Here is a 21,729-nt window from a genome sequence, read left to right as displayed (position 1 = left end):
TGTGTGTGTGTGTGTGTGTGTGTGTGTGTGTGTGTGTGTGTAGTGCCACTATACGAGTGTACGTGTATATGTGTGCACACATATATGGGGGTCAGAGGACAACCTCCCATGCGTTCTTCAGGAGCCGTTCCCTCTAGTTTTTGAGATAAGTTCTCTCCTTGCGACCTGAGGCTCACCAGTTCAGCCAAGTTCATTATCCCAAGAATCCCCAGGGACTCTCCCACCTCCTCCTCCCAAGAGTGGGATTACAAGCGCACATCAACAATCTGGCTTTTTATGTAGGTGCTGGAATTTGAACTCAGGTCCTCAAGTGTGCATAGCAAGTGTTTTACTAACTGAGCTCTCTTCTCAGCCCACACTTGTTTTTTCTTTACTGTTTGCTCTCACATTCTTAGTGTGTACCCAAGACTCTCTAGAATGAGTTAAAGAAAGAAGGAGTGAATGAGTGAAGAATGAGCATCAGAACCACCCCTGCTGGGGCCCCTGAGGTGGAGCAGGAGGGGCTGAGGGGACCACCTTCTTCTTGCTGCAGTAGATCTGCCATTTCTTCTCGGGTGGTAGTGCAAACACAGCCTCACGGTTTTTGTCCGTGAGGTCCAATTCATCCTACAAAGACAAGAAGAATCACGCCTGAGTATGAAGCCCACAGGAGACCAGAGCACCCCAGACTACCCACAGCCTATGACCTCCTCCCAGAGAGCATCACGCACACCATAAGGCATCTCTTGTTCACTAGAAGCAGATCCCCAAGCCCTTGACACAACCACGTCAGGTTCTTCTACCCGACGCTCCTTTGCTTCCTGCCCACACCTCCTTGTCTTTGCGAATCCCCTTCCTGCTCCAGGCCACCTTGTTCCCGACTTTCCCACATTTGCTTTTCTGCTCCCTTGTCTGGCATGTCCGGTGCGTGGTTGCTTGTCTCTACAAAGTCTGCTAGCCCCTAAGCTGGGGTTAAGGCCTGACGGGGAGGCCCCATGCCAACAGACCCTTGCCCCTTTCTCAGATCTTCCTACCCTTCTGCCTGCCTATGGAGTCTCTCCTCTGAATTTTCTCAGATCCTTCAAGCTCAGCACGACTGGAGAAGCTGAGTCAGAGGGGCGAGGGCCAGAGTGAGCAGTGGGAATGGAAAACCACCCCAAAGGAAGCAGTGACATTGATCTGTAAGCCTTCCACCTCCAGGACACCAGGTGGGGCTCTGCAAGGCTCGGGGCTCCACCAGGCCAGGTTATACTTCCTGAGGAGCAAGCCTCGGAGGTTGTCATACTTTGGGGTTATTCTCTTGGTGGTTTGGATGATTTTATAGGTTTGTCTGTGCTGGCTGGCTTCTAAAGAGCTGTTTTGTTTGGTGTGTGTGTGTGTGTGTGTGTGTGTGTGTGTGTGTGTGTGTCATGAGTGCAGGTACTCATGGAGGCCAGAAGAGGGCATCAGATCCCCTGGAACTGAAATAACAAGCAGCTGTAAACCACTCAGTGTTGTGCTGGGAACCAACCTTGGGTCCTCTGTAAGAGCAGCAAACACTCTTAACCACTGAGCCATCTCTTCAGCCCTGGGGCTTTAGAGAGAATATTTAAGACTTCTCCTTCCCTAGGTCAGAACTGTTAAGTAGAATGTAATGAGAGAAGCATATCTAAAAATGTTTTAGTCATACTTAAAAAATTAAAGAGGAAAAATGGATGAAGTTAATTTTAATGTTACATTTTATTTCAACTAATATAACTAAAATACGACCATTTCAACATGTAGTAAATGTAAAAAGTATTGGTAATATATTTTACATTTTTTCCTTTTCTTTTTCTTTTTTTTCTTTTTTTCCTTTTCTTCTTTTCTTTTTTTTTTTTTTTTTTTTTTTTGAGATAGGTTCTCTTGTAGCTCAGACTGATCTGGAATTCACTATGTAGCCAAGGATGACCTTGAACTCCTGATCCTCCTGCCTCCACTCCCCAAGTATACCACCACATCTGGCTCATTATATTTTTCAAACTAAGACTTCCAAATCCCATGTGTACGACTGCCCATTCTTCCTATCCTGCTGAGGGAGTCAGCAGACCAGCTCAGCTCAGGGAGTCAGCAGCTGCCACTGGACAGCACACACCATGTGCTTTAAAACAATGCCAATCAGCGTTCCTACCTTTGAAATTAAACATATCTACAGTTTTAGTGACAAGGAGAAACTCATCAACCTGTCCTCTGCACAGCCCAGGAGATGGTTTTCCTAGGTCCCAGCCAGGTCCTAGGCAGGAACCAGTCATCTCTGCCTCCATGTTTCTAGTTATTCACCCCCCCATTCCAAGGCTCTCAGAGTCCCCTGTAGAACCCCACTTTCTGCTTGCTTCTGAAATTAAAGGCTCCTATGGAAATTCCAGAAAGCAACCGAGAAAAAGCTATCAAGAGTTCTCAATGTCTCTTTTCACAACCTGACCCTTCTAATGGCAGCCAGGCTGGTCCAGCACCAGATGGTCCAGAACCAAAGGGAACTGGAGGAAGATCCTTCATCCTGGGGACCATTTCATGTTCCATTTCATGGTGTCTGCCTCAGTGAGGGTCTGTTTCCTCTACTGGGAAGGTGCTTTGGGAAATGCTACCTCAACCCTAAGAAGAGCTCTGTGCAGTGGAGAACTCAACACATAGGCTCCTGTCCTCTGCCTTCTCTGCTCTCTATCCACCCATTTCCCCCATCATCAGAGCCCTCTCAACCCTTCCCTCACTAACCACCAGCTCTGCAAAGCGGATGTTGAGCTCCTCTGGGTTCGGGATGGGACCGGAAAACTCCAGATACTGCAATGGGTGGCTGTCCCGGAGGTCGATCTCGGGGATGTCACTGCCTCCAAAGCAGCAAAGGAAACCCAGGCCATGGTGACTCCTCTTGCTCATAGCCATGGTCACTGCAGGCTGGGATGGTCAGCAGGCAGGTGCCTCAGGTCCTCATTGGCACAATCTAGGTATCAGGACAGAGAGAACGGGTGGTCATGAGAAAGAGCCAGACAGGTAAGGACAGAGGCCACTCTGCCTCCCGAACTCTTGTTACAGAGATCATTGGGGGCCATCAGCTCAGTACCAAAGGCCTGTCCCTTCTCTCTCAGACTCTGTACTTCTTCCAGCTCCCTGCACCTGAAGTTATTCCCCTGTCCTCACCAGACTCGCAGGTGTTTGCTGGCATAGACATTTCCCCAGTCCTTTTCTCTGTCCCTGGATAAGTGAAGAGGACAACAGTCACATGTGACCTTCAGGTGGTCAGAGCTGATGTTTTCCATACCTGGGTTGAGAATATCCCAGGAGTTCTCTGGCCCCTCGAGGATCAACATACACCAAAGTTCATGGATCTGATCCATTTCAGGGTCAGGGAGAGATGGTTTTATGGGTGATGGGAGAGGAGGATGGAAGCCAGCTGTTGGAAGAACTTTGAGGTAATTACAGGACACGGCTCCTGATGCATAGGCCCCAGAGAAGGAGACGACGAAAAGAGCCTCTCAGCTCTGGCCCACTCTCTTGTACTCCGATATGTTCAAAGTAGCACAAAATGTCCACAAGACAATGGCTCACCCATCCATCTTGAAGGAGGCCAGAGCCCTCAGCATGAGGAGAGTTGGGAGATTAAACCCCAGGTGAGATGAGGCTGTCCTTTGGGATGGCGTTGAACGTGTTTGGGGAAATCTGGCCAGATGTGCTTTCCACACCCCCCAAGGACTCTGCTCTGACTGAGACTGATTGATGGGTTGGAACAGAAAGAGTTAATCCATTGGCCTTGCCACTGGGGAAACCTCACTCAGTGGTGCCAATTAGAGGAGAAACACCGGCCCCCACCATGGCTGCCCCTGGATTGCTTAAGTTAAGCCGTCTGCACACAGACCTCTTCAGGGCAGATCCATCCTCCACCTCTGGTTCCCAACACATTTCAAATGACCTGAGTGGATTTAACAAGGAGACTAATGAGATCCACATACTCAGTCTTGCCCAGAGCATCTGCCCACCACCTTACACATAGAGCTCCATTTTCTAGATATAAATATAGGACTTATTTGTTTGCTCTTTGTGTGTGTGTGTGTGTGTGTGCGCGCGCGCGCGCGCGCGCGCGTGCTTGTACACACACGTGTAATGTGGTATACATGTAGAAGTCAGCAAAACTGGCAGGAGTCAGTTCTCTCCTCCCACCAGGTGTATTCTGAGAATGCAACTCAGATTTCCAGGTTTGGTGGCAATCACCTTTACCTGGTAAGCCATCTTGCCATCTTTATTTAATTTGCTGGGGGTTGCTGAGTTACTTTTGAGCCTTGGTACTTTGCTGTCTCTCCTGGATCTGGACTATTAACACATGAAGACATATCCACAGCTGACACTACATTACTGATGAAAAAGCACTAAATCACCATGAGATAACAGCCACATCTTCATCCACACCTGGAGGATGGTCCATTAGGGAGCTCTGTACCCACGTGACCCTTCATCCACACCTGGAGGATGGTCCATCTGCGAGCTCTATATCCACATGAATCTTCATTACCAGTCCTTTTCCTATACTGCAATATGAGGAGTCTTCACTCCAGCCCTGTGAACTTGTTATACTAACCCTGAAGAATTCCTCTGAACCAAGCTCTGGAACTTTACAGAGAAATAAACAAGATAAACATAGTACACGTGAACCCTGGAACCTTCTAGAGAATAGCACCTTACTCTCAGACGCCTAACAAATCAGCTAACAGTTGTAGAATTTTATGTCAACTCTCATTTAAATTACATCCCACTTTATTTGCCGTTCTAGAACTTTTTTTTTAACTGATTCAATTTTTATCTTTCTTTATAAATCTTGTGATAGGCTTTTTAATAGGTGCAGGCCCGCCTTAAATAAAACAGTCTAAAAGAGCTGTACGACACTGGTTCTTTCTTGATTAAACACTGGCCCTCATACCTAGTTGAGGCACCTTGAAGACAGAAGCTGCCTCCCCTGCCTCTCTGGTGACCTTCATTTCTACAGGTAATAAAAGACTTGTGCTCAGCGGTGCTCAATCCATAGGTCTGTCAACTTAAACATTACCTGTGAGCTCAGAAAATGAGGACAGAGGACTCTTTACTAAGCAGTCAGGAAATACCTGTTGAAACCGCTCAGTCCTAGCAGTTGACAAGCAACCAGGAACCTTTTCAAGAGTAGGAGGAGAGTTGTGGGGCTGGGGTGGAGGTCACTATCCTGGGCCAGAGACGTCGGATGCTTGTGGAGGGACGTCTGGGGTCTTCCGCGGGGTTTGACAGCTGGTGAGCACAGTGGGTGTGTACATCACTCTTTCATTGCCTGGCAAAGTCAGCTGAAGAAAAGTGCAGGTCTCGTCCCTCAGGGTGAGAGGACATGGGGACAGTCGTGCTGGGGACTTGGTCACATCACACTGTAGTCAGGGATGGAGGAGGGGCCACACACTATAGTCAGGGATGGAGGAGGGGCCAGGGCCTAGCGTGATTTCTTCTTTTCATGTGGTCTAGGACTACAGCCCGTGGAGCAGGCCCCACCTCAGTCAGCCTCATCTAGAGAATCCCTCACAGACGAGCCCAGAGAGTTGCCTCTGGGAATTCTAGATGATGTCCAGTCGACCGTCCATGTTCATCAGCAGAGTGGGTGAGACAAGTCCCAAGTGTCTGAGGGCCAGGCGCTGCGAGGCTCCACATCTGAAGGCAGGTGGGGAATCATGAAGACTACGATGCTTGTCCCCTTGGTTTCATCAGCCTTGTGAATCCAAAGGAGCTGGGTTGAGTGCAGAGTGCATAAAGAAGCTTCCAGAGGCAATGAGGCCAGGCTAGTAGCACGATGGAACTCTCGGAGGGTCAGACTGACGCCTAGGAGGACTTGTGGCCCTGCCTTCACCCCCTCATCTTCTTGTACCCTGAGTCTTCCTCAGCCTCCTCTGCTCTTCACTTCTCCCAGACCTTGCCAAATCAGGGATGAGCCAGGATGGCCAAGCGGCCCAGCTTTACAGCAGCTGTTCACAGCCACTACTGCTCTGCTTGGTCCCCTTGTCTTACCTGTTATCACATGTGACATTTCCTCTGGTGTGGGGAGCTAGGCACAGTGACTGCTCACATCTCTGCCCATCTGCTTTCTTAGCTCTAGCCACCTGCTGGCAGAGCCAGGAGCAGAGGCCCAGAAGCCAGGCAGCCTGGACTTTGACCCCTGGCTTTTGCCTACCTGACTGGTGGTGACCTTAAGGATATCTCCTAGCTAGGAGCTCAGGTGCCTCATCTGAGATACTGACATAACCACCATGTCTTCCCCAGGGCATTCTGTGAGGCATGAACAAGACCATGGACATGATGGGAGCACCTGAGTGCTCAGTAGGTGGAGACCAACATGGCTGCTGACCTTTGGTCTCAGGGTCACCGCAGATGAGACTGGCCCTGCCAGAACCACATTCCTTCAATGGGATGCTTAGGCCCAGCCTTACAAGAATTGCCCACCACAACTCAGAAGTCACCCAGCTTAGCTTCAGACACTGAGAAATTGAGAGAGAGGAACTGGTCTTTTCCTGCATTTCAAACCCACTCTAGTTAGAAAAGCAAATGAAGAGATGGTGGGGAGTTGAGGTGACAGACAGGCTGATTTCCCTGACTTGGTTGTTATGTAAAAGGGGCGTGTATTGACACATCGCCTTGTACTCCACAGGTGTGCATAATGATTGTGCATTGACTCCAATGCACACATCTGGGGAGATGGCTTAGCTGGTAAAATGTTTGCCTTGCAAGCATGAGGGCCTGACTTCAGGCCCCAGAATCCATGAATGGAGTCGTTTATGTGATCCCAGGGCTGGGGACAAGGAGCCGGGAGGACCAGTAGGGCTTACTGGTTTGTTGGCTAGCCAGCTTATCCTAGGTGGTAAGTTCCAGGCCACTGAGAGACTACATGTCCAAAAGAGACAGGAAGGTAGATAAGCAATATCTGAGGTTGTCTTCCACACGTGTATGTGCATGCCATGTGACCACACATGCCACAAATAGAGCTGGGAATACAGCTCAGTGGTAGAATGCTTGCCTAGCATGCATGAGACTGTAGGTTCAATTCCCAACATTGCAGCCCAAATCAATCAATCAATCAACCAACCCAAATTTAAAAAGAAAAAGAGAGCAAAGCAGAAGCCAGTGGCTGGCTGTGGGCAGGTGGTGGGTAGTGGGAGGTAATGTGGCCAGAGCAGTGTGTCATTATAAAGTCTCTTTAAGAAGAGGAGCAGCAAAACTCTCAATCACCATAGGCGGAGTAAACAAAATATTCCAGGATAAAACCAGATTTAATCAATACCTGTCCACAAACCCAGCCCTACAGAAAGTACTAGAAGGGAAAATTCAACCCAAAGAAGCTAAACACATCCATGAAAAATCAAGCAATAGATAATCCCACACCAACATACACCACAGAAGAAACAAGCTGGTGTAGCTATCCTAATATCTAGAGAAAAAGGATGTTTCAAAAGAGAAGGAGTCTTGTGGCAATGCCTCAGTGGTCCAGGTAACTACCAGAACTCGGAAAAGTTGGTTGAACTTGGGATTGACTGGGAGGCCAAAGATTTAAAAAGCAGAAGATTCTCTCAAGACACAAGTTGTGTGATAATAGTGTGTTTTGTGTGTGTGAATGAGAATTTGTAAATGTTGAATTCTAGGCTCCGACAATCATTGTCAGTGCAGATTAAGCTGCAAGTATTTATGCTTTAAAACTTAAATTATAAAGCTAGTTACGTCTTTCTAACAACTAGTTTTAATGTTTATGAGTATATTTTACCTACATTACCTTTTCAGGATGTTGAGAAAGATGCATCACAAGCACAGGCTGGAGGCTGGGGGCTAGATGGTTTTGAGGAAGAGGTCTTGGTGGACTCTTTCATAGAGCAAAGGGAAGCAATGCCTTCTGGGAAACGAGCTAAGTTTTAATTTAGTCTTTAAGATTAGAAGTCAAAAACAAAAATATTAAGGAAAGGAAAACATAATTGATCTTTGAAGTATTGTTATGTGGAATTGAGTGGGACTTTTGAGGCCTTTCTTCCAGAAAACAAGGACTTGGTTGTCAGGCCTATATTATGCCTAAACCTTGGTGCCATGTAGTTGTACTTAAATCATTTCAATGGAAAGTGTCTTAGTGATTGGAACTTCTAGTGCAGTTTGGAGTTCTTCCATTTGAAAAATGTGATATTTGAATGGGATTGTTTGAATCTTGTTTTCTAGTCCCTCCCCATCACCACCCTCATAGTCTGAAGGTAGATTTTTCTCTTGATAAAGGAACAAAAAAGGTGAACATCTTGTTTGTAAATAGGTATCTAGTAACTAGTGGTAAACTTGAAATGGCAGAATTCTTTAAAGCCTAATTCTAGATAGCCTTAAGAAAATGTATCTTAATTACTTGTGAACCTGTATTCACCTTGTTTTTTTCAAATATCTTAAGTTATATTTTCTTTTTCAGAGCTGCTTCTTATTTGGGGCTACTTTTTTTTTTTAATTGAGGCGTAATTCATAAAAGGGTATATTGTTTTGATGAGACTTTTTACAACTGCGGCTGGATGTCTTTCTTTAGTCTTCCAAGAAGGGCCATTTTACTTTTTTAGAGTTACTTTTTAAAGTCATGAGGTCAACAACTTGGACTACTATGCATGTAAGTGCTAATGCAAATTAAAGCCCAAGTTGATCTCCAGCAGCAGTTCATTCTATGTTGACAGTGAGAGAATACTTTGCCTGTTAGGATACTGTTACTCGTGGACTGAAATGCTCCCCCTATTTTGTTTTTTTTTTTTTTTTTTTTTTTGCAAAAATCAAGGTATATTCTAGGGTTTCCTGGTTGACCTCAACAGATAAACTGAGATGATAGTCTTAGTTCAGAAATGATCTGAATGTAGATTTACAGTCTACGTGTACAGCTGGCTAAGTGAGATCGCTTTCACAGTTCTGAATGTATCCCATCGGCTCCCCATTAGTCACTGAACTCTTAAAACTGGTATTGTAACATTATCACAATGTTTTGCGCCAATTTTATAAACTTTACAGTGCAATATGTGTTCCCTTTCTGAGGCAAACCAAAGGTATATTTCTCAAGGTTCTGCTGCTATCAGCAGCGTTGATGGAGGATTTTTTATACATTTGTAATAGATAGAAATAAACCAGAAAAAAAGAAGAAAAAAAAAGTGGTGGAGGAAAAGGTGAACACTGCAAGAATACTCAAAAGGGCTGAGAGTTGCAAATGCCAAGAATGGCTTTGCATAGTAAATGGATAGAACAGCTCTGAACTATAGCTTACTTTTCCTGGTTTGGTCTGACAGAATGATTGAATGCTTTTGTACAAAAATCAGAGCCTTAAAAACAAGGATTTGGTGAGATTGTAAAATGGTGTGCCACTTTGGCAAAACAGTTTGGTGGTTGGTCAAAATGCAAAACATTGTTACTCTGTTACTCAACAATTCTACCCTTAGGAATATATCCTCAAACTACTGAAAATGTGCACCTATGAAACATGTACATGAAGGTTTACAGCAGTGTGTTGCTAATAGTAAAAAAGTTAAAACAACTCAAATAGCTATCAAATACTGGAGAGAAATAAAATGTGGCTTATTCATACAATAGAATATTATTAAGACATAAAAATGAATGAGAAACTGACAGATTAAATGACTTTGGTGAACCTTCATAATTTCATTTGTAGATCTTTCCATTTCTAATTTATAAATACATTTGGGGTTATAAATTACAAAAAAAAAAAAAAAGAAGAGGAGCAGGACTGAGAAGCCACAGGGGACAGCAGGAAGCAAGCGCAGAAGGAAGCCCAGTGGACTTGAGCTCAGGCCAAAGGGACTGAACCTGCCTCCAGCATGACCCACTTTTTTCTCCATGAAAGCCTCCCCAGTGTGGCAGCCTCTTGCCCCCCACATCCTCCCCGCTTCCTGTGGGGACACTAAGCCATGGGATCAGCACCTTCCATGAGCTGCAAGAGTCTCTTCCTGCCTCACCCTCACTGCCATAGTCTCCCCATATTCTGAGATGGGCTGCTCCCGGCTCCGTCACTGCACTTGTGGGTCAGTGGTCGTGGTGTTGCACAGTGCTCCTCTCTCTGAGATGAGGTACTCCAGTGGAACAGCTGCCTTTGACTGAAGATCTCCAAGAGCCCCAACCTTTCTCACTATCTGGCTCGATCCCTTCTCAAAGGTTTCCTCCCAAGGGGCTCCTCTATTCTGAGCACCCCAGCTCCCCACATCCCACTCTACGCTAGGCAGGAAGGACTTCCTACCTCCAGATGCTGTTCCCATCTGGTCTCCTCTAACCCTTACCCCCAGCCATGACCTCTACCATTCCACACTGCACGGCCTGCACCCTAGATCTTCAAAGCCCCCCCCCCCCAGCAGCATTCATTCCTCGATCTTAATTAAAGACAGAGTAATGCTCATACTTCAGATTTGACGGCATAAGAGACACTGAGATGGATCTACGTTTTATACCCGCGAAGACCTAAGGTGCTTGGTGTCATTTTAAAGAAGTGATTAAGGGCCAGAGAGATGGCTAAGTTGATGAACACTTGCCGTGCATGTGTGAGGACCTGAGTCCCATTTCCCAGAACCAACATGAGAAGCCATGTGTGGTTGCCTGCACTCGTAAACCCACACAGGGGACAGAGACAGGCAATCATCGGCAATCATCGGGCAACAGCCTAGCCATATTGGTAAGCTCCACAAAGCCAGGTGGAGAGCTCTTAAGGAACACCACTCCAGGGTGACCTCTGACTTCTATAAGCACATCATACATACATGTGCACACACACCTGTACCCCCCCACACACACACACACACAAGAAGTGATTAAGGAACAAACAGCAACAACAAAACTATGGTTCTGAGAGAGCCAGGGCATCACATAAGGTCCCTCAGCTAGTTGGGAGCATAGGGAGGATTCTGACCAGAACTATTCTGAGCCACCAAGTCCCAGAGTTCCTGCTCAATATCCTAAGTCAGGATCAGTTCAGGACTTTCTCAAACATGCTACAGATTCAGAATCTCTAACTCAGGCTTCCCTGTTTCCTGTAAGTTGTTCTGGTAACTCTGAGATCTTGGGCCAACTTCACAGTGACCTTGGAATAAGTCAAGTGGATTGGGGGATGGGCGGGCGGGTAGGGTAGAGGAGGAAACTTGGGAGGGATGACTAATAGTAACAACCCTTTGGAAAAGTGGCACGGAAACAGGCTAGCATAGAAGGTGTGTGTGTGTGTGTGTGTGTGTGTGTGTGTGTGTGTGTGTGTGTGTGTGTGTGTGTGTGTGTGTTTACATACATATGTACATATGCACACACAGAGATATTAAGTGGGGTTACCCTATTAAAAGGGTCATTATTCCACTAGATACCATGTCTAACAAAAAGCCTAGCATTGGGGTAACCTCCTTTGGAGTTGTTGGCTAGTGAGGTCCCACAGACCCCCAAACATTATCGAATACTGCCAGTGCTCCTGGTTTCCTCTAGTACTTGCCAGTCGGGCCCTGTTGCTGAAGACACTATACTCTTGAGCTATGGAACATGGAGAATCCAGCTGGCACAGACCTGGAAGATTCACCCTTACCGGCCAGCTGTCACAGTGCTGAAAGGCTGTCCAGGCTACTGGAGGAGAAAAGTTACTGTCAGTCTTACCCAGCTACACAGAACCCTGTGTTACACTAACAGCTGTCCAGGCCAGATGTGCCCACTGTACAACAGGGACACAAATATCGGGAATGTTTTAAACCTTGGCTAGGGCATCAAGTATCAAAGCTTCAAGAGCTGGTAAGTGGCTTGGTCAACAATGCTTAGCTGCTCCGAGATCCAGCTAGGACTCCTGGGTTAGTGTTCTGAACTCCGCTCACATCCGGTGTTCTTGTCGCAAAACCAAAGCTAAGCCGTGAGCCCCCTTTAGGTCTTGAGGCCAGGGCTTCAGCTTTGTGTGCTCACACAGCCATCTCTGTCCTCTTCTCCACTTCCCTACTTGGCACAACAGAACGAACACTTGCCCCCAGCTCGGCTCACTCCCCTTGGCCTCACATGTTCTACTCTGACCCAGCTGTACTGGGTCACGTGGTACAGGGAACCCAGGCCTGGCCTCAGAGACTTCAGGCAAGCTCTGAACCACCTGACTTTTGACTGCAGTGTGAGCCTGGGCAGTGTGACCCTAGGGAGGGGCGGGCGCTTTAGGAAATAACCAAGCTCTGTTTCCAGAGCAAACTTGCCCTAGAACCCAGACGGAGCAACACACATGGTCCCTCCCTGGATCCTTGATGGATCAACATCTTAGTGTAGTTGTTCAGACAATCTCATCTACCAATTCATTCTTTTCAACAGAAATTTGTATGGTATATGTGGATAGTGAATGCGCATGTAGAGTGTATGTATGGTATATGGATGTGGTGTGCGTGAATGTTAAATGTGCTTTTAAGGTATGTATAAATGGCATGTGTGCATGCAGATAATATATTTAGATAGTGCACATATGTGGTGCATTAGATGCTATAAATGCATATATCCTGTGAGTACACACATGTACATATGTGTGCCTTGTGCACATAGTATATGTGCATGTAGAGCATATGTAGATAGCATATGTGCATTGTGGTGTACATCTGTGGTGTGTGGGTGTGTGTAGATGGTGTGTATGTGCATATGTGGTGTGTGTACCTGTATGGTATATAGATGGTATATACACATGTGTAATGTCTGTAGATGGTGTATGTTTATTGTGGTAGGTAACATGTCATATATGGTGTGTGTAGATAGCATATGTACATGTTTGGTGTGCAAATGTGTAGGTGGCATAAATTTTTATAGTATATACTTAAACATGGTATGTGTGTTGTTGTATATGTTTAAATGGCTTATTCATATGTGTGGTGTGTGAAGGGTATACGTGTATACATGGAGTAGATGTGTAGATATATGTGCATGTGTGGTATATGTGTTTAGTTGTATATATGTGTAGATGACATTTATGTGGTATATGTTAAAGATGGTTTATATGAATGTATGGTATATGTGTGTAGAGATAGATGTGTGTAAATTGGGCATGTAGGTGCCATTTGTGCATGTGTACTACATATGTTGAGCTGACATATGTGTTTGGTGTATAAATTGTATATATGTGTATGTTGTATGTGTGAAGATGGCATATGTGTGTTTGTGGAGTGTAGATTATATACAGGTGGAGTATGTGTGTGGAGGGTAAATGTGCATGTGTGGTATACATGTTTAGGTGTTACATGTGTGGTGTATATATATGTATATATATAGTATACGTGCATATCATCTGTACAAGTATGATTTGTATGTTTGTGTAAGTAGTATGTATGTGTGATTTGTGTCTGTATATAGCTGTATTATGCACTGAGCTTTGTATGTCTAAGTATTCATGAGTGTACATATGGCATGTTAGTGTGAGCAGTAGGTATTCATGCATGGTATGCAGTATCTGAGTTATGGTATATATGCAGAGGTATATATGTGGTATGTTTGGGGTGAGTGCATGCATGCATGGTGTGCAGTATCTAAGTTATGATGTACATGCAGAGGTATGTGTGCGGTATGTTTGGGTGAGTGTATGCATGCGTGGCTGGATGCATCACTCTTCCAGAAGCACACCATGACTGCTTTGAGTTTCAAGTCAAAGAAGAAAAAGACATGAGAAGGGCAACCATGCAGCCCTGAAGTGCAGCCCTCCCTCAGCCTGGGAAGGGTTGCCCAGGCATGGTGTTCAGGAACTGTGACTGTGGGGAACAGGGAGTCTTTACCTCGGCTTCCCATGAGCCGCGTGATGGCCTGGGAGCAGAGACCAGTGGATGGTGTTGGCGCGGCACGGGCTGAGCCTGAGTTCATAGTCACCTTTCTCATCTTCCAACAACCGAGGGACGTCAGGATGCCTGACTGATTAAACCAGCAGTGATGCCTAAGGGAGGCCGTGTTCCTATCACACAGTATCTGATTCTGTACCTTCCACGTGGTTGTGAAGTGTGTGCATGTGGTGTGTGTATGGCGTGGGGTGTGTGTGGTGTGGGGTATGTGTGAGTGTGTATGTGTGAGTGTGCGTGTGTGCATGTGTGCATGTGTGCATGCGTGTGTGTGTGTGTGTGTGTGTGTGTGTGTGTGTGTGTGTCCAACACATGTACCTAGACTCTCCTGGGTATTTATCACACTGGGGCATACCCTGACCCTGCTATGGGAAATCAGCTGATAAGTTCTAGCTGCTTTTGAGAACCTGAGATGGAAGAAACAAGCTGATAACAGTCATGCATCTCAAACAATTCCAAAGTTCTACACCTCAAACAAAGCAAAACAAAAAACCCACTACATCTCTAGGAAGGACACTAGCGTGTACTAAGAGCTGGGCTTGCCGGGCGGTGGTGGCACACGCCTTTAATCCCAGCACTCGGGAGGCAGAGGCAGGCGGATCTCTGTGAGTTCGAGGCCAGCCTGGGCTACCAAGTGAGTTCCAGGAAAGGCGCAAAGCTACACAGAGAAACCCTGTCTCAAAAAAACAAAAAACAAAAAACAACAACAACAAAAAAAAACAAAAAAAAAAAAAAAAGAAAGAAAGAAAGAAAAGAAAAAGAGCTGGGCCCATTCACCTTGTCCCTTTCTCCCTCTCCCCCTCCTCTCCAGGCCCTGGACCCCTCCCCTCTTCCTCTTTTGTTTGGTCATGTTGGAGATTTGAACCCAGAGCCTCGACCACACTGAGCCAGCATCCCACCACTGAGCCACACCACCCCAGCCCTCTTCTGTCCTATTTTCACTGTTTTCTTTGGGACAGGTCTCCAGTGCCTGGGCTGGCTGTGAGCTCACTCTGCAGCTTAGTCAGGCCTTGAACTTGATAGCCTCCTGCCTCAGTCTCCCAAGCAGTTGGCATTAGAGGACCTTGAACTTGATAGCCTCCTGCCTCAGTCTCCCAAGCGGTTGGCATTAGAGGCCTGCACCACCAATCCTGGAAATTCACTTTTCTAGTTATGGTTGCATTTAAGCATCCCAACATCCTGCAGACATGATTTTATGATGATTTGATGTCCTTTTTTATTTGTGGACTAAACCCAGGGCCTTGCAATGCTGAGCACCCTTCCACCTGTGAGCTCCCTCTTTGGCACTGAAAAAAGCAAGTAAGTGTTGAAACAGGGTCTTGATAAGTTGGCCAGACTATCCTTGAAGCCACTATGTAGCTCAGCACAGCTCAAATGTATGATCCGCTTACCTCAGCCTCCATAGAGGCTGGGATTACAGGCCCGTGCTACCAGGACAGGCAACATTTCTTTTTATATACAAAGAAACGAAGGCCCAAAGAAGACCAGCCACTCGCCCAGTTAGAGTTCACAAAGCATGTAAACCTCCATTTGACTAATTCCAAAACTCAGAAACAACTTTTCCACTGCGCAGAGATCGGAGGGTATAAACGGCAGCATTAGTGTAAACAGAAACGTCCACACAGCCATGGCACTACCTCAGGTATGCATGTCAGGTCAGTCTCTTCACCCATCTCCCCATCCCAGCTCTCAGAATAGAACCTGGCTTTTCCAGAGAGAAGCCTGGCTCAGAGCCTCAGCTGGAGGCAGTCATCCGGGAGGCAGCCATCCGGCCGGCCGCATCATCTCACCACACACGGTCCCAGAGAGGTCCGAGTGATCTGGTCCTCAGGGCATGCCAGCTGGGTACACTCTAGATCCACACCCTCCTGCCACTGTCCTGAAACTTTTAATATGTTTTAAATAAGAAACCCCACATTTTCGTCTTACCCTGGGTCCTGCAAACCACGAAGCTGATCCTTCCCGTCCCTACAGTGGCCAGCTCGGACACGATTTCCCAGGAAGTGCAGCCCAGGCCAGCCACTCCCTGTATGTTTCCAAAAATGTTACCCACAGTCCCGGGATGGGCAGGACTGGAGGCAGATACATTACTTTAATCTGGGTGGCTTCCTGCCCCAACGGCCTTGATCTGTGGCTCAGGAACTGGTCCCCATCGCCCTGATCTCTCCTCCCTCTCTGGCCCCACTCCCCCATTGCAAGCGACCATGCTTCCTATCACAGTGACCCACTTATTCCTCCAGGGACTAGAAGGTATGGAAAGCTGCTCTGAATCTCCCCCACCCCAGGCAGAAACTTGATAAGAGCTAATGAACTGCTGTGTTCAGTAGACTCCTGACTCTGTCCATGATAAGATGTGTATTAAAGTAGCAATACATTAAGCCTGCACAAAGATTATGTGTCCTTCATCATTCTACAATTAGATAAGTAATAAAAGCTCGACACCAGCTCAGCTTTGGATTAGAGTCAAGGGCTGCTCTGCTCCTTCCCCTGTGGGTCTCTGTGTTACCCCTCTCTCATCCCCAATATCCACCTCCACTTCTTTTTCTCCCCATCCATCCCCTCTCCATCCATCCCCTCCCCATCTATCCCCTCACCATCTGTCCCTACTTTTGCCAAATGGTGGCCTTTCTGGTCACTCCAACCCACCTGCACTCTCTTCAAAACCTTATGAGGTGCTAGTTCATAGAGAATCATAGTATTTGATTTATTTTTTATTCGTTTATATTTTTATATCAATGAGTTCTGCTCCATCTAGGTCCTAGTCCCAAGAGAATAGCCCCCAGCACCCTGCCATTTCCTGGGAAAGCACCCTCGACATGAATGAACTCAAGCAGCCAGGTGTGCAAAGAAGAAGGAATTCACTCCTCAGACATTATTAGTGCAGACCCAGGGAACCCAGGTCGTTCCTCTCCAGCATCCACTAATAGGCATGTAGACCTTAGCCAAACGCCCTCAAGAGGTGTCAAGTGACACTCAGAAAGGAATGTTTTTATACATTTGCACAGTTAAGTCATGCCTGGAATTCCCAGGTAAACACAGGGAGTTTTGATTTCTGAAACTTTCATTTCTGTTTTTTTATTTAATTTATTTATTTAAAATCTTTATTTATGCTTATTTTATGTGAATGAATGTTTTGCCTGCATGCATGTATGTGTACCATATGCATGCAGTGCCCATAGAGGCCACAAGAGGGCATCAGATCCCCTACAGCTGGAGTAACCTAGGGCTGTGAGCCACCATGTGGTTGCTGAGAATTGAACTCCTGGGTCCTCTGCAAGAGCAATCAGTGCTCTTAACCACTGAGCAATCTATCCAGTCCTTTTACTTTTAGTTTCTAAGACAAGATCTCACTTTGTAGCCAAGACTGTTCTGGAACACACTATGTAGCTCCTTAGACTGGTCCTAAATCCCCCTGCCTTGGCCTCCAGAATGCATGGGTGACAGGGTGTCCTCCTGCTCTTCTTCATGACCCTCTGCTACCCCTCAACCCGTAGCATCTTGCACGCAAATATTGTAAGAAATAGTTTTCTCCACGTGTTTCAAGGAACAGGCCACAGAGGCTGAGGTTTCCTCTAGAACCCAGTCCCTACCCAAGGTCTCCAAGCCCTGCGGGAACACCTCATTTCATCCCTGACATTCCTGCACACTCTGCGCTCAGTCTCTCCATGGGAACGGTCGCCATTTCTCCATGCCGGGTGATAGCTCCCACCCATCCTGGAAACCTCACAGAGACGCACCACCTGCTCGCACGCCATCACTCCTGTTCTCCCATCTAAGACGCTTCTCTCAGGTCTGTCCCCTGTACCTGCAGGGCTCCCTACGTTCTGCAGCTGCTTCTGTTCCCCGGACTCGAGCCTCCCCTGCACTCACCCCTGCCCAAATCCTGCCCTCCCAGAGCCCATTCCAAGGTGGACCCCCCCCCAGAAAGACTCCCCTCCATATAGCGGGTCTTCCCAGAGGTCAACCTTCCGCTGCGGTCCATCTCCACAGGGAGGTCCCTCCCCACTGCCCTCCCCATCCTGTTGACTCTCCCCTGGTTAGTCTTGCTTCCCACCAGTCCTTTCTCTGCTCCCCTCCCCGACCCTGGCATCATTCAACTCCATGCAGATCTACTGCTTTCTGAATTATGCCCTCACTGAGCCAGGACATTCCTCATTCAGGAACATTTCCACAGTTTAGCAGGAACTCTGTAGTGCCCAGTGCAGGGCCTGGCATTTAGGAAGCATACTGGGGCACAGCCAAGGTTTGGAGTCAGGATGGCTGCTTTTGTCCCCCTCCATGAAAGACCCCTTCCAGCTTCGTATGTCAGACAAATCCAATGATCCCTCAAGACCCCTCCTTTCCCTGACCTGTGCCTGTGTGGATTTCACTCACACGGCCCAGAAACTCCCGTGGACCTCTTCCCAAGCTGCCTCTGCCTCTGCTCTCTCTTGAGACCACCCTGCTTCTCTCTGGGAATGGCCTGGCAGGCCCAAGGTTCAAAACCACGGAAACGCTGTCACTGTCCCCTGCTGTCCGCGCCACTCTGCACTGGCATGGCCTATGGCTATTTCTTGCTCATATAAAGAAACTTGGATTTTTCTCAGACAGGGGACTCACAGCCCAGGCTGTGCTCAGACTTGCTATGTAGCCAAGGATGACCTTGAACTTCTGACTCTTCTGCCTCTGCATCCCAGGTTCTGCAGCTATTGGCAGTTTGATGGCCTGCTTTGGATTGACAAGGGTCTCATGCAGGCAGGGCAAGCACCAACTGACTCTTAGAGTTCATCTCCACAGGGAGCCCTAGCACCCCAGTTTTAAGTTTGATGGAGAGGGCGCAGAGAAATCAAATTACTGGGTCAGGTTTCAAGGAACATCACCCCCTATACTGGGATTACCAGCAGATTTTAACCAGCAGACTGAAGCTCCTATACACCCCCTCCACACACACACACACACACACACACACACACACACACACACACACACACAATGTTCTCTGTATACAGATTACCTAGTGTTGACACCCAGGCAGTTCTCCCTACAAGTGTTCTTTGTCAGTTCTGTTTGGACCCTCCCCTTCCATTCAGGCATGGGGACATGGCTCTATTGTCACAGCACCTAAGGACTGCTGTGTGAAGCCTTGCACGTCTGGCTGCATCTCTGCTCACCTTATACTCTGACCTTCCCCTCTCACACCTCTTCTTGGCTTCCAGCCAAAACCACACAGCAGACTACCTGCTTGGATGAGAGCCTAGGTTCCCAAACTCTCGTCTCTTACGTTTTTCTGTGGGATCTCAAATGGCAGGACATCCCAAGTCACCTAGTGGCCCAGTCACCTATATGCCCCCAGAGTTCCAGATGGGCAGATCTGCGGCCGGGCATCTGCATTGCTACAAGTTCCCCTGAGTGATCTGGACACCAGAGTCTAGTTTTGGCCTGCCTTTGGCATCCTCTGTGGCAGCATTTATACCAACCTTTCCCACAATTCATCTCTTCTTCTCAGGGCTGTGACCGTGAGTGAAACTCTCTCCAGCTACACAGTCCAGTCAATAACAACACCTGGATCCCACTTCAAACCAAATAAGCCAGAAGCTGCAGGTGGGCCTGGGGCCTGGGGCCTGGGGCCTGGGGCCTGGGGCCTGGGGAGAGGCCTGGGCCTGGGGCCTGGGGCTTGGGGCCTGGGTAGAGGCCTGGGGCCTGGGGCCTGGGGCCTGGGGCCTGGGGCCTGGGGCCTGGGTAGAGGCCTGGGGCCTGGGGCCTGGGGCTTGGGGCCTGGGTAGAGGCCTGGGGCCTGGGGCCTGGGGCCTGGGGAGAGGCCTGGGGCCTGGGGCCTGGGGCCTGGGGCCTGGGTAGAGGCCTGGGGCCTGGGGCCTGGGGCCTGGGGCCTGGGGCCTGGGGCCTGGGTAGAGGCCTGGGGCCTGGGGCCTGGGGCCTGGGGCCTGGGTAGAGGCCTGGGGCCTGGGGCCTGGGGCCTGGGGCCTGGGGCCTGGGTAGAGGCCTGGGGCCTGGGGCCTGGGGCCTGGGTAGAGGCCTGGGGCCTGGGGCCTGGGGCCTGGGTAGAGGCCTGGGCCTGGGGCCTGGGGCCTGGGCCTGGGGCCTGGGTAGAGGCCTGGGCCTGGGGCTGGGCCTGGGTAGAGGCCTGGGGCCTGGGGCCTGGGGCCTGGGTAGAGGCCTGGGGCCTGGGGCCTGGGGCCTGGGGCCTGGGGCCTGGGGCCTGGGGCCTGGGGCCTGGGGCTTGGGGCCTGGGTAGAGGCCTGGGGCCTGGGGCCTGAGGCCTGGGGAGAGGCCAACAGGGCAAGTGGCTCATCCTGGAGTGGTCAGGGTTGTCCAAATTTTAAAACTTACAAAGAATCGTCTCAACTCAAGCAAGCTGAGATAACTGACCACCTTACCAAGCTGGGACACAGAAACTCTGTCCAGCCAGTCTAGTCCAGAGATACCTTGTCCCGCACCAGAAAGATCCTAGTCCATCAGCCACATCCTTTGAAATCCCAGCTCATCTGCCTTTTGTTGTTGCTCAGATCTGATTATCTCAGCGCAGGTTCCCAGACCAGCAGTAGTGCCAGCCAGGAACTTGTTCACAAAAGCAAAGCTAGCAATCTCAAACAACAACAAACATCTTTAATTTATCCATATTCCTCCTGTAAGTCATGTGCCATCTCAGATGCTTCAGGTTTCACAATTCAAATCAAAATCGGCAAGGTCCCTGTCACTGTGACCTCTCGGTGACACATGACGAAGCTGAATACAGAAAGAGGACCAACCAGGCTCCACTGTCCATTGTTCTGTATCTACAACCATGTGTACTCCCCCCGGAATCCCTTACACTTATACACCTCTCGTGAATCCCTACCAGAAGGGCCTCAAGTTTAGTGATGAGCTCAAGTGGTAATGAAAGAGTTAACTGTCAAGCTTGAGCTGGTGGGAGAGGTTTGAAGCTGGGTCCCCGGGGAGAGTGTAATGCAGATCAGAAAGGGCTTGGTTATAAACCCCAGGCAGCTGTGTTTACTGACCACTGAGTAAGTAGCCAGCTTGAATAAGCCAGCTACTCCATAAAGTACATGCTGCCCATACAAGAAAATTTCTTCCCCTTGCTCCAGTTCTGGGCCAATGGGGAAATGGGTCCAAGAAGCAGACACATGGAGTTTGGAACAGCTGCCACAACTTGGAGAAAGCAATTGTGAATCCAAGGCTTTAGATTTCTGTATTTCCAAATGAGCAATGCCAAGTCATATCCCAGTCACCAGTGGTAGACCTCTTACAGGAGTAGGCTCTTGACCTCATCACCGAGACCTGGCCAGATGCACCCACCCTGCTGGTGGCAGATCCAAGAGAAGGGAAAGGGGAACTGACAGAGCCAGCTCACAGCTCCTCCCAGAGTCATGGGTCAGATGCCTCGCCTCTTCCCTGAGGATGGGATGGGACGAGAGAGAAAATGAGTAGCTAGGCTTTCTTTACCAACTCCACGAGAGCCTGGGCCCATCCCCAGAGATGCCCACATGGCTTCTTGGACCCATTTCCCCATTGGCCCTTAGAACACTGAAGGTCTGACTTTGCAAAGTTCCACAGGTGTGTCCAAGGCACCACCAGTACTGAACAGCAAGGAAGAGCCTCTTTTGGAAGCAAGAAGCCGGGGAGATTCCTCTCCTCCTGAGGGTTGGGGGTGCTCATCTGTTCCATCAGGGAAACAATTGCACATCTTGCCCTTTACCTGGAGCTCATAAACAGGAGAAAGAGACAAGTCAACAATTAAGCCTCTTTCAGCTCCAAGGCAGGTGGGAGAAGGTTTTCAAGCAGCCTAGAGCCAGATCTGCTGCACAGCAGAGGCTCCCTGAGGACTCAAGTGCAGTGGGCCTTAGAGTTTCGTATTTCTGAGCTCGTAGAGAGTGGGGCTTTGCCCCCACCAGCTCACTTAAGATGGTTCCCATTTCCTTGTTCACTCGTTCTG

The 21,729-nt window shown here is 48.4% G+C and overlaps 1 protein-coding gene across 6 annotated transcripts in view; it reads right to left on the bottom strand.

Moving 5' to 3' along the window:
- The window catches only part of Daam2 (dishevelled associated activator of morphogenesis 2), a 113,470-nt gene that overhangs the window by 43,943 nt on the left and 47,798 nt on the right, over positions 1-21,729 (bottom strand). For 5 of the 6 annotated variants that reach the window (XM_028882500.2, XM_028882496.2, XM_028882499.2 and 2 more), the window contains exons 2-3: positions 2,710-2,935; positions 517-606 (exon numbers count right to left, since the gene is read on the bottom strand). In XM_028882500.2, coding sequence (XP_028738333.1) covers positions 517-606; positions 2,710-2,877 — 258 coding nt within the window. In that variant the 5' untranslated portion in view covers positions 2,878-2,935. Of the gene's footprint in view, positions 1-516; positions 607-2,709; positions 2,936-15,728; positions 15,889-21,729 lie in introns of those variants that run through there. The other variant, XM_037199999.1, reaches the window with a different exon arrangement.

Source organism: Peromyscus leucopus, chromosome 16_21 (assembly GCF_004664715.2).
Source record: "Peromyscus leucopus breed LL Stock chromosome 16_21, UCI_PerLeu_2.1, whole genome shotgun sequence".
Classification (NCBI taxonomy): domain Eukaryota; kingdom Metazoa; phylum Chordata; class Mammalia; order Rodentia; family Cricetidae; genus Peromyscus; species Peromyscus leucopus.
This window is presented reverse-complemented; position numbering and strand designations above follow the sequence as displayed.